The sequence below is a fragment of the Callorhinus ursinus genome, unplaced genomic scaffold, assembly GCF_003265705.2.
Source record: "Callorhinus ursinus isolate GAN/ISIS: 27379988/994484 unplaced genomic scaffold, GSC_fseal_2.0 scaffold14, whole genome shotgun sequence".
In the NCBI taxonomy this organism is placed as follows: domain Eukaryota; kingdom Metazoa; phylum Chordata; class Mammalia; order Carnivora; family Otariidae; genus Callorhinus; species Callorhinus ursinus.
The window spans coordinates 35,962,656-35,975,909 of record NW_027397076.1 but is presented as its reverse complement, the minus strand read 5'-3'; the positions used below and the strand labels follow the sequence as shown (position 1 = coordinate 35,975,909).

The 13,254-nt window shown below is 35.5% G+C and overlaps 1 protein-coding gene across 1 annotated transcript in view; it reads left to right on the top strand.

The window, feature by feature from the left end:
• RAP1B (RAP1B, member of RAS oncogene family) overlaps window positions 1-12,965 on the top strand; it is a 46,248-nt gene extending 33,283 nt beyond the window's left edge. Inside the window, exons 2-8 of the mRNA XM_025882648.1 lie at window positions 2,333-2,415; window positions 3,950-4,018; window positions 5,244-5,300; window positions 6,283-6,423; window positions 8,319-8,462; window positions 9,323-9,439; window positions 11,636-12,965. Of these exons, the coding sequence (XP_025738433.1) occupies window positions 2,359-2,415; window positions 3,950-4,018; window positions 5,244-5,300; window positions 6,283-6,423; window positions 8,319-8,462; window positions 9,323-9,409 (555 nt within the window). The 5' untranslated portion in view covers window positions 2,333-2,358 and the 3' untranslated portion in view covers window positions 9,410-9,439; window positions 11,636-12,965. The remainder of the gene's footprint in view (window positions 1-2,332; window positions 2,416-3,949; window positions 4,019-5,243; window positions 5,301-6,282; window positions 6,424-8,318; window positions 8,463-9,322; window positions 9,440-11,635) is intronic.
• The last annotated feature ends 289 nt before the right edge of the window (window positions 12,966-13,254 follow it).

Genomic DNA, 13,254 nt, shown 5'->3' with positions numbered 1-13,254 from the left:
AAAAAAAAAAAGAAAGAAAGAAAGAAAGCTGGGGCGCCTGGTGGCTCAGACGACTAAGTGTCTTCCTTTGGCTCAGGTCATGATCCCAGAGTCCTGGGATCAAGTCCTGCGTCAGGCTCCCTGCTCAGCGGGGAGTCTGCTTCTCCCTCTGCCCCTCCCCACAGTCGTGCGCGCTCTCTCTCGTAAAATAAATAAAATCTTAAAAAAAGAAAAGAAATAAACCTGACTTCAGTTAAATTTTTACCAAGAGTGGTTTCTTTCCTTTTTTCTTTTTTTTTTTTTTTTTGAGAGGGGGGTAGGGGGAGGGTGGGGAGACAGAGGAAGAGAGAGAATCTTAAGCAGGCTCCATGCCCAGCACGGAACCCTGAGATCCTGACCTGAGGCGAAATCAAAAGTCAGGTGCTTAACCAGCTGACCAGGCACCCCAAGAGTGATTTCTTTATTCCAAATTTGTGTTCATACTACCATACTGCGTGGAATATTCTTTTTTTTTTTTTTAAAGAACTGTTTTATTTTTTTTAAAGATTTTATTTATTTATTTATTTATTTGAGAAAGAGAATGAGAGAGAGAGAGCATGAGAGGGGGGAGGGTCAGAGGGAGAAGCAGACTCCCTGCCGAGCAGGGAGCCCGATGTGGGACTTGATCCCGGGACTCCAGGATCATGACCTGAGCCGAAGGCAGTCGCTTAACCAACGGAGCCACCCAGGCGCCCACCGTGTGGAATAATATTCTTAAAGCTAAAAGTTAATTCAACTTTTATTTCATATCCTCTTTCCTAAAATTATAATCTGATAAGAACCATGCAGATCACAAAAATTAAGGAGACAATATTCAAGAACTGGGGAGAAGTCTGTGGAAATGATGGGTTCAATAGAAATAAAACACAGGCTAGTAAGTGGGGAAGTTAGCAGCTAATTTGGTTGGTTGGTTTTTTTGGGCAATTTTTCTCCCGTTCAGGAGAAGAGAAAATATGTTAAGTAGTCTACACATCAAAAGTCAGAAATGGAGAGTTTTGAAAGGAAGCCATGGTAATAGACATGGTGTCCTAAAGAGAAATAAAGGACTGGCATAGAGAGGTAAAACAAAGGATATATTTTCTAAGACTGTAGGTTGGAAGGAAAAAATATATAAAGAGATTTAACACAAATAATGCCAAATGGAGTCCATTCTTGATTGACCAACTTTCATAAGTAAGGGGCTATTGATAATGGCTGGTTTGCAGAAGCATATTCATTGAAGCAAATGGCTATTGATTGATTAAATGCATTTAAGCCAGTTCTGGTAGTTACTTAGTTACTATAACTATAGAACTGTCATTTCTTGATTAAGAAGATTTAGAACCTGTTCTGCTGACCGCTTTTGTCCCATGGCCACTGACCAATTATTTCTAGGAATGTAGGAGCTTTGTAATTATTTCCCTAGCCTAGAAACTTTTAGGGTTTTCTTTATCTTTAGTATACTGAAATTTTATGATAATAAGCCTTAGTATGGGTTATTTCTTTTGGATTTTGTTTTGATTTCCACTTTCATCTTACTGAACACCATAGTTTTTCAATCTGGGACTCTTCAGTTCTGTCTCTGATTCCTCACCATTTTCAGGCTCTTTGTACCTCCCCCCACTTCAGGAATAGATATTTGGTCTGCTTCCTCTGCTAACTCATTTACCCAGGGGTCAGCAAATTTTTTCTGTAAATGCCAGATAGTAAATATATGTATATTTATATATATATACTTAACTGCCATCACAACAAGATAGCAGCCACAGAGAATACACAAATGAATGGACATGGCTGTATTTCAATAAAACTTTATGTACAAAAACAGGTGATTGGCTGGATTTGTTTGCAGACCTTTGTTTTAGCCATCTTTACTGGAATATTGCTCAGTGAGGACAGGAATTTTTTGTTGTTCATTGGATATATCCCTGTACTTAGTAGGCACTCAGCTACTCGTGACTCAAGGTTACAGATGGCTCAGGAAAGGGAGCTAAACATGCTTGTTATTGCCATCTTATAACTAGTAAAATACCACTTCATGCTGTTTTTCAGGCCCCCCCTTTTTTTTTTTACTTTATAGAGCAAATATTTTATCCTGTTTGAATTTGGGATAGGGCTGAAAGTCATATCTGTAACTCTTTGTTTTCGTTCTACCTCTGATGTGGTATAAAGAGCCCTACCAATAGCATCGTTTAGTAAGTCTTTATGGAATGCGTATATTAGTATGGTAGAGTAATCATTTTTAAACTACTTGCTTGAATATCTAATTTATATAAGAAGCACATGAATACAAAGATATTACCTAAGAATTCTCTCTTTTTTTTTTCTTTATAAGGTACTAGCTTTGGACAAATTTGCACCATGCGTGAGTATAAGCTAGTCGTTCTTGGCTCAGGAGGCGTTGGAAAATCTGCTCTGGTAAGTCATTCTCACTGTACCTAAGCTCTTCACTACAGCACATGTTCTTTTTCTGTTGAGTTTTAGGTTTTGATTATTTGTTTTCATTTATATGTTAAAGTGAAATCTCAGTGATTTTAGAAGCAATATAATATTTTTCTTGTAATTTTAGTCAGCTTTTAGTTGTACCTGTGTAGATCATGTTGTCACTCGTACATTGGTTCCAGACCAACATGAGATATGCCAGAATACAATTTGGCCTAAACATAGAGAGTGAGAGCTTATAAATGTGTGTCCATCTGTATTTCTGAGCCAGATAGGAATGAATTTTGGTCTTTCTCATTGTGACTTGACTTATAATATATATTTTATGTTGGAAGATATTAAATAAAGCTTATAAAAAACCTTTTTCAAATACTACCTTTGACTCTCCAGTTTTCACATTATTTTAGCAGCCATGCTTTCTGTATCAAGAATAGTATAGCGATTTGGGCACCCGGCTAGCTCAGTGGGAAGAGCATGCATCTCTTGATCTTGGGGTTGTGAGTTCAAGCCTCATGGAGGGTGTAGAGATTACTTAAAAATAAAATATTTTTAAAATAATAATATAGTGAGAAAAAAGACAGCTTGATGGTAGTGGCTGGGGAAGGGGAGAAACTTAGGGAAAATAACTTGATGGGTAGTTCAGTTTAACAAAGCCCCACTATAAAACAGATTGACCAGGGGCGCCTGGGTGGCTCAGTCGTTGAACGTCTGCCTTCGGCTCAGGTCATGATTCCAGGTCCTGGGATCGAGCCCCACATTGGGCTCCCTGCTCGGCAGGAAGCCTGCTTCTCCCTCTCCCACTCCCCCTACTTGTGTTCCCTCTCTCGCTGTGTCTCTCTGTCAAATAAATAAATAAAATCTTAAAAAAAAAAAACAGATTGACCATCTCTCTCAGTCATTTAGAATGGCCACCTAGCACAGAATTTGATGTTTGGATTAAACTGAGAAATGTACAAATTTTTTCGTTTGTATATATATCCAAAGTGATGAGGAGGTGTCTTGAGGGTATGTACTTGTGTACACAAAACAACTAACCTCTTTCTAATTAAAATTCAGATTTAAGCTGTTATGACTGAAATAGAAGACATTTTAAAAATTTGCTTAAATATAGGGCCCCTGGGTGGCTCAGTAGGTTAAGGTTAAGCATTGGACTGTTGATTTCGGATCAGGGTCTTCAGATCATCCACACCAGGCATGAAGCCTGCTTTAGATTCTCTCTCCCTCTCCCAAAACCTCTCCCCCCACTCTTTCTCTCTCTAAAAATAAGATAAATTAAAAATTTTTAAATATGTGAGCTCTAAAGTTAGAATTACCTAATAGGGAGCATAGTGATTATTAATGTTTTTAAAAAGCTTTCTAAGTTTAAATTTTCTCACAAAATGCATACATTAAAAATAGTGGTTATGTTTTCATCAGTGGTATAACTAGCTATGTGAAATCAGTAGTTCAAAGCATACAGATTTGGATTTGTTGTTTCCTTTAAGTATAAATAGTGTGCTTTTTTTCCCAGACTGTACAGTTTGTTCAAGGAATTTTTGTTGAAAAATATGATCCTACGATAGAAGATTCTTATAGAAAGGTATGTGTTACTCTAGAACGCTTTTGCTTTTGACCTTAAATATAAGTTCTTAGTTTTAGCTCTGTAATTGCTGAATGTTGTTCATAAAGTCGGATGAAGAAGAAGCAAGAGTTTATTTATTTATAAAAAATTCACACTTGATTATTTCCTGGCATTGTGTCCTTACCAGTTAATGAGAATCATAGAACACTTGCTCTTGTGTGTTCTCTCTCTCTCATTCTCTCTCTCCCCCCTTCAGAGAATTTTAAATTTATCCTGACCCTAAAATTGTAATTTGACACAAACTTCAGAATTAGGCCATCTCTTTCAAGTGATAGTTCTGTCCCCCCACCTCCAACACCACCAAAGACTGACTACTCTCAGGCTCCCTTCTTTTTAATCTAGAGATGAAAATACAGAAGTCTCCCTAACCTTTCTACGTAATAACTCTTTGAGAAAGTGTTACTGCTCATAATAGAGTTATTTCTATGCCCACTAACACAACATGTGACAATAAAACTTAATATGCAGACATTTTTAATTTAGTAGGGGGAGAGTTATCTCCCCACTTTTATGTAACAGCCAGTTTGACTCCTATTGCTGCGTAGATACTGTTTTTGTTCTTCCTTTGTGTCCACAGTCTACCAAAGAAACTGGAAATCTCTTCTTGCTCCTCAGCTGTGAGGCAGTATTACTCTTTTCTTTCTGCATCTAATTCTAAACAACTTCTTTTCCTAGGAAATGTTGGGTGGAAAGAGGTCACGGGGATATATAACTTATTTGCTACGTGTCTTCTGCGTCTTTGCTACCAGAAACGTTGTTCCAGTATGGTGAAGGGGATGTAGTTATCTAGAGAAATGAAGCTATATCTAAATGAAGTATGGCAGTGTTGAGATAGACAGAATGACTTCTGATCTTATTGGAACTAGTACTGGTTTTAAAAAATTTTTGAGCTATTTTGAAATCATTTCCTCCCCAGAATTAAGTTCTGAGTGATTCACATTGAGCTTGGATCTTATAGATATCCTTATGTTGAGAACACGTGATTTTTGTACCTAATATAATTTGGGGGTCAGTGGACCTCAGTTATATAGCTATTTTTTCTCCTGTTTTATTCCGGTATTAATGTGAAACTAGTTGTAAAGTTAGAATAATCTCTCCCTACTTAAATATATTAGTTTTTGTATATAATAAGGTATTCTTTTACACATTAAAAAATGAAGGTGTATTTTAATTTTTCCCCCAGCAAGTTGAAGTAGATGCACAACAGTGTATGCTTGAAATCTTGGATACTGCAGGAACGGTATGTAGAACAAATACCAAAGTATATGCACAATTTGTGCAATATTGACCTTGTAAATGCTAGTACTCTATAGACAAATACTAGTTAAGCTTATTTAAAAGCTTACTACTTGCATTAAATCTTACAGCTGTATTTCTTATTCTCTTGAGTTCTATTTTGTGTGTGTGTGTGCTTTGTAATTGCAGTGGGTCATTTATTGAAGAAGTAAATAGAAATTTGTTTGAATGAGGGACGCCTGGGTGGCTCAGTTGGTTAAGCGTCTGCCTTCGGCTCAGGTCATCATCCCAGGGTCCTGGGATCAAGCCCCAAATCAGGCTCCCTGCTCAGCAGGAAGGAAGCCTGCTTCTCCCTCTGCCTGCCATTCCCCCTGCTTGTGCTCTCGCTCTGTCTCTCCCTCTCGGACAAATAAATAAATAAAATCTTTAAAAAAAAAAAAAAAGTATAGACCAACTAGATTTGTTGGTATCTGAAGGTGAGGGGAAGATTTATTCTGGATATATGGTATCCATTCATCTAATATATTTGAGTACCTGTTATGTGTCATGGACTGTATTCTTACTTGTAAAGGCTCACGGTTTAGTGAAGGAGGAAAACTGTGAGGAAATGGCAAGATGTAGGTAAGCATGCTGGTGGGCCCCTTAGAGCTAGAGTATTGTGAACTTGCTGTGAGTAACTTGGGGATTCAGTTTTGGTACCCTATATATTTAAAAGCTTTTAAATAGCTTTTGGAGAAAGGATATTTCTTTCCCACTTAAGTATATTTATTGCACATAAATCTGCTTTGGTTGTGTTATTGTTAAATAAAAACTTATTTCATGAAATAGCAGTTTTTCAAATAGCATCTTGCCACAGACTGTAATTTTAAGAAATGTTACATAACACTACTGTATTCTTCATTGAGCTCTAATTATAGACTTTAAAAATTATCAAATTAACCGGCAGAACTTTATTGTTTTTTAATGATCCTTTCTTTCTACTGTAGGAACAATTTACTGCAATGAGAGATTTATACATGAAAAATGGACAGGGCTTTGCATTAGTTTATTCCATCACAGCACAGTCCACATTTAATGATTTACAAGACCTGAGAGAACAGATTCTTCGAGTTAAAGACACTGATGATGTAAGCTGACTTCCTAATAAATATATTTTATTTCAAACTCTTAGTGTAGTGATAACCAATTTAATAATTTGAATTTAAATCCAATTTAAAGTTCATGGGTTTTGGGGAGGGAGGTTTCAAAATCTTTTTTCCTTAAAAGGCAAAAATACATCTTTAACACTCATGTGTATTTTCAAATCTATATAACGTCGAAAGTGAGAAATAACTTTCATCTCTCCTTAACCTGTGTAAAATAAACTTTATAGCCTTCCTATTTTTAAATAATCATTTGGTGGGGAGAAAGGAAAAATGTGGGTGGCAGATGTTACTAATAGATGTTCTGGCCATATTTCTGGTAGATTTAAGAGCCTTTCTAACAAGAATCAAAACTACATATGAACACATCTCAAACAACTGACAGAAAACATCGTAATACTTTTAAAAGGAAGCCAACCAATACATTTGAGTCTAACATTAATTTGCATGCCCCTTACAGTGTACCATAACGGAGTTTAATCCCTGTAGGAAACTTCAAAAGGATTAATTAATTCCTCATCGTAATATAGATAGCGGTGGTTCTCAAAATTGATCTTGCATCAACATTACCTGTAAATCTGGTTAAAACAGGTAGGCCTCACTCCCAGAGTTTCTGATTCAGTAGGTCAAGAATAGGGCTCAAGAATTTACATTTCTAACAGGTTTCCAGATGGTGTTGATGCTGCTCGGGTCCAGGGACCACACTTTTAAAAACCACTCTATTATGTATATAATTTAATTATAAGCAAATATTGTGAGGGTTCAGAGGCATCTATGGGAAATGTTGCCATTTCCTAGACTTCTGAAACAGGAGAACTTTGGGGGATTCTTACATATTTATAGCTCAGTGACCATTTCTCAATTAGTAAATCTGTTTTCTACTGTCTCTGATAAGTAGTTTTCTTCTTCTATCACTTACATTAAATATGTATGAATATAAAATTCTGTATCTGTTCCTAAAAACCAGAGTTCTTGATACTCCTAATTTGAATTTTTTCCAAAATTTCTCCAGAAAGCCAGCATCTCAATGATTAATAGGAATTTTGCAGAATAAGTATTATTTATCTCTGTAGTGTCCTCTTAAAATAGATATCACATGATTGAGGTGGTCTAAATTTTTAATAAGTTAAGATGATTTTACTTCTGGCTTTTAATATAGACTATATGGGAAACTAAAAATTCTCCTTTAGGGGCTTTCCAGATTTCTCCTTTTTATGTTATGAAATTGAGAATGATTATTTGATAAATGCATGTCAGTAAATCAGAAAACTTGAAGTTGATTCACATCCCTTAGAAAAACATTTTAAAATTTTGAAATAAAAATTATGGCTTTTCATAGTAATATCCTTTTGTAATTTATTTTTTAAAAGGTTTTGTGTTTTGCTTACTATATTTGGTTATAAGTCCATTGGGACATAATTTTAAGGGTTTTCCCCCCTCTTTTATAAGTAGATCGTATCTTGTTTTCTAAAAATTTCACACGAAAGGTTCTTAACAGGGTTAAGGCTTTCATATTTAACTGTAAATTTTATTACATATTATTCAGTATTTTTCTCTGGCATAAAAAGTAATCCTTAGGGTTGACTTTTAGAATTCTTTGGTTTTGCCATAAGAGACTCTTCATCTCAGGAAACAAAACTGAGGGTTGCTGGAGTGGAGGAGGGTGGGAGGCATGGGGTGGCTTGGGTGATGGACATTGGGGAGAGTGTGTGTTGTGGTGAGTGCTATGTATTATGTAAGACTGATGAATCACAGACCTGTACCCCTGATACAAATAATACATTATGTTAATTTAAAAAAAAAAGAATTCTTTGGCTTTGAATTTATATAGCATACTTATTTACTTTTTTTTACCCTCACAATTTTTTTTGTATTTTTAGGTTCCAATGATTCTGGTTGGTAATAAGTGTGACTTGGAAGATGAAAGAGTTGTAGGAAAGGAACAAGGTCAAAACCTAGCAAGACAGTGGAACAACTGTGCATTCTTAGAATCTTCTGCAAAATCAAAAATAAATGTTAATGAGGTACGGTGAAATATACTTTAAAAAACTCTTGATTTAGAATTCAGCATTTAAAATTAATGAAAAATAATGTGTGTGTATTAACACAACCTTAGGTTAATGCTTACTCCGGGTGCTTTGTTGATCTTACAGGCAAAAATCTTATGTTAAATATATGCATGTTAATAAGCAACAATGCTAGAATTTACTATGAGAAAAAGGAAGACTGGGGCGCCCGGGTGGCTCAGTCAGTTAAGCGTCTGCCTTCGGCTAAGGTCATGATCCCAGGGTCCTGGGGTCAAGTCCCGCATCAACCGGGAGTCTGCTTCTCCCTCTATACCCCTCCCCCCTGCTCATGATCTTTCTGTCTCTCAAATAAGTAAATAAAGTCTTAAAAAAAGAAAAGAAGACTGGACAGAAAAGAATAGGGGTGGGAAAGACAGGATTAAGTATTCAGGTATATATATGTGAAATGCAGGATGTTTTGTAAAAGATGGAGACAAGTTCAAGAAGGCCTGCACGGTTCTTGCCTTGGCTTAAGTCATGTTGTAGGGTAAAAGATAACATAGAAAAATTTGAAGAGTAAAGGATTGTTTTCTTTGAATGGTGTTAAATGTTCTAGTGATCTACAATCAGATCTCTGCTGCTCCTTAACTCAGTACTTACTTTAAGGAGAACAGTTTTAGCCCTCCCAAAAAATAAACAAAAGCATTTGGCAGTTACAGGACTACCTGGTTTTACTTATTCCTTAACTGAACAGAATATTTGTTGGAGTTCATATATATCGATGGAAAGTTCAGGTTTTCATTTTATTTTTTTATTTTATTTTTTGGGGGGGGTTTCCTGTAAATTTAAAAACAAAACAAAAAAAACTTTGTTTGCAGATCTTTTATGACCTAGTGCGGCAAATTAACAGAAAAACTCCAGTGCCTGGGAAGACCCGCAAAAAGTCAACATGTCAGCTGCTTTAATATATTAGATGCATTGTAGCTCTGAGCCAGGTATGTTAATTTATCTTTTTCTCTATTTTTATATTCTTTTCCTCTGACTTTTAACCTCAACTTCATTAAGGGCACTCTTTCAAGAAAACAAGTATAGAATGTTTTGTTGTTCTTAAAAAAAAAAAGTTACTTCTTTTTAAGATATCCATGAGTTAGTATGATATCCTAGGAATTAAAATAATTATTTCCTTTATATATCATCATCAAAAGTAGGTTATTCCACATAAGTGAATATTCTGGGTAAGTTCATCCAATATATACTTAAGCCCCATTGGGACACTGGTTTGTGCTGACAGTACAATGGTGAACAAAACCAACCTTCTTTCCTTGCCTTAAACTAATTCAGGTGGAAGAGTTAGACAAACAATTGCAAAACATGATAAATGCGGGATAGACTAAGTCCAGCACAGTACTGGTAATAAGAACCCTGACAGATTTATCATATGCTAGCACTCTTAGTATTGTCCGTAAATTCATTGAATTCTCACAACAATCCTATGAGGCAAGAGCTATTATTATTCCCATATTACAGATGAGAGAACTAAAGCACAAAAAAGATCAAGCCCTGCAGTTAGTAAATAGTGGGCCAAAATTTGAATCCTGTGATCTGAGTGCATGGCTCAGAATTTTGAGTGATGAACTGGCTCCCAAGCCCATGCTTAGTCACTATGCTGTTATGGGTACTATAGGAGCATGTATAACTGGGACACCAAATTAGTCAGATGTAAACTGCGGATTCAGGGAAAATCTGTCAAAGTAGGAGACATCTAAGCTAATATCCGAAGAGTTCTCAGGCAGAGAAAACCACAGAAACAACTCAGAGATGAGACAGCAGAGGAAAACTGAACATACAACATTTTTATCTAGTTTTTTGAAAACAATCATACTAAATGAGTTAATATTGTAAGTCAATTAGATCAGTGCCTGGTACTTGGTAAACCCTCAACTATTAGCTGCTGCCCTTTGCCAATGAGAATGGCTCCTTACTCCTTTATCATTAAAACTGTATTTTACTCTTACCTACCCTTACCTTGGGAACTTGTAGTGTTTGTGGCTCCGCTGCTTCCTTTGTTAGTTAAATGGCCCTCTCGGTGGCACTCTGATTCTGTATCTTAGAGAGTTTGTCCCTCCTCTCCATGTAGGGCTCTCATTCCTCAACACATGCCCATTCCTAGCAGCACTTAATGTGTGTGAACTCATACACTCCAATCTGTCCTATCCAATTTGCCACGGTTGGTTTGCTAGGATTTAGAAAATTTACCAAACTCATTCAGACTCTGAGGGCTTAAAATTCAAGGCATTTATGAAAATTTTCTCAGCAGCCACATCTATATTAACAGTGTTGCTGGAACTTGCAACAAGTCTGAACCCCAGAAAAACCAGTAAAAAAGAAAACTTTTTTTAGCCCAGGAATGTATGCAAAAGATCATCCAAAGTAAATAAATACTTGGCAGATAATGAGTTCTGATTTTACCTTTTTTTATATCACTCACAGTTTTCTTAAGTTTAATTACATGTGATTTTAGTGTAATACCAGCATTTTCTGACATCCATCTTCAAGTTGATAGAATTTGTTTTTAAATATGGAATTAGAACGTTTATAACTGTCAACTGTAAAGAGCCATCATGAAATAAATTCTTTTTTGTCTACTCTGACCAGCTTTGTAGCCACTCTTCCTGGAAGAGTAAAGATGAAAGGTCTTGATTTCCTGATATTAGAAGCCCTAATTAGATGTGCATTCTATACTTATGATGTAATTCTAGGATTGGAAACATTCATTTTGTTAATATTGCTATATCTTTTTTAATCCTAATTCTAATAAAGTTGATCTGACCTAAAATTTTAATGTGGTGTTTTCTGTTTTTTGTTTTCCTCCTTTTAATCTTTGCAAGGTAATACACAGAAATTTGCACCACTAAGGTACATTCCCTTTTTGTGTCTAAAACTTTCATTTGTCTGGCTTTCAGGAGGGCAGCAGAGTAGGTGAATCTAAAAAAGATGAAAATGTCTACCTATGCTTTACTTTGCTATGAGTTGTGTGGTACATTGTCATACATTGTCATGAATGTAATGACAAGAGCCTGCGTTATATTCATTTCTAACACTTAAAACACTGTTGCTTTAATGTGTTCCTTTGGATCTGTAGTGTGCTGTTTTCAACCCATGTTTTCAATTTAATTTTTTCCTTTCGACAGGTCTGAAGAACTGTTGCCCAATTCAACAGTGCCAGCATTCCAACTTTGTTAACCTACCAACATCTTAAGTGGACTTTCTGTGGTGGTACCCTTTAAGAGGCGGATGAAAGCTACTACATCAATTTGCACATTCTAATCACTTTCCAGTATCACAAGAGAGATTTTTACTTAGATAATAGTCCTAGAGTATGCAGCTGGTAAAACCAGAGGCTACAATCCAGTATTACTGCTAAGAGACATTTTTCATCCACCAATGTTGTACATGTATGAAAATGGTGTACTGTATACTTTAACATGCCCCATACTTTGTATTGGAGAGTACAATAATGTAAATCCTAAAAGCACCACTATTTTAGCATAATAAAAGAAAGTCCAAAGAGCTCCTATATAGACTACTCCAGATAACTTCGCTTCTTTGATACTTGTAGCTTATTGTAATTTTTTTTAAGAAATTCAAGGTCATTATCATTGTATTGTACAAATAAGCGCTTTGATTAACACAGCTATATAGTTTTTTTAATTTTTAAAAAAACCTGTGGAGACAGTGATCTTGTCTTTAAAATACGATAGTCCTTTCAGTATAATGTCTTAGATTAAAGACATTGCCTTTAATATCTGTTGGGAAGGAAATGTCCAGACTTTTCAAATCTTTTATTATATGTTTCCTTTTTTTGTTTACATAGGGAACAATGTTTATAGTTGTGTGTACAGTGGGGGTCTACAACAAGAAGTGTATATTTTCAAACAATTTTTTAATGATTTAACAATTTTTGTAAATCATTTTCAGGCTTCTGCAGCTGTAGATTCTCACTGTGAATCCCTTGCTTGCTCATGCATAAGTGTATTTGCAATACCAAATATACAGGTTTAGTATTTTTGCCTGTTAGTGATTGTTTCACATGTGTAACGTTTTGGTTGAGATGTTAAATGGTGGACGAGTACTGTGGATGTGAATGTGGGAAGTAATTTTAATCATGTGTAATTGGTCACAAGGCCTAAGTTGCAGTAACTATTGCTGTTTTATTTAACAATGCCTTGTTGCTTTGTATGCATTAACCGTTTGGGTGTAAAGATTGTGTGTCTATCCAACAGGGAGCCACAGTATTTAAATTGACCAACCTAATGTTACAACTACTTTGAGGTGGCCAAATGTAAACTAAAAGCCTTAATTAAAGTGGTGCAATTTTGTATAACTTAGCATCAGTAGTTCAATAAATTTGGATTGCCATGCAAGGGCTTGCATTATAATTACTTGCCACTTGAATGTGTTTTATGTGATGTTTAACAGTGCTAGCAAATAAATATGGGTTTAACTTCTTTTTAAATGTAATAGGTGCATTTTACATGGTGTCGTTTCATAATTTAACATTTGGGCAAGCCAGGTTGATTCATTGATTATAGAAATAATGAGTGAAAGATGTCAGATTTTTTTCCCTAGTCCTGTTTGAATATCCACATTACCACCTTTTGAATTTTTTCTTGGGAAAGAATTTTGTAAATCAAGCAATATGCTTATGAATATATGCTTTCTGGGTAATGTTCAGTGGCTCTTGAGGTGTAGAAGAAAGAATTGAAAATACTTTGATGTTATGCTTACGGATTTTTTTAAAAATATAGGA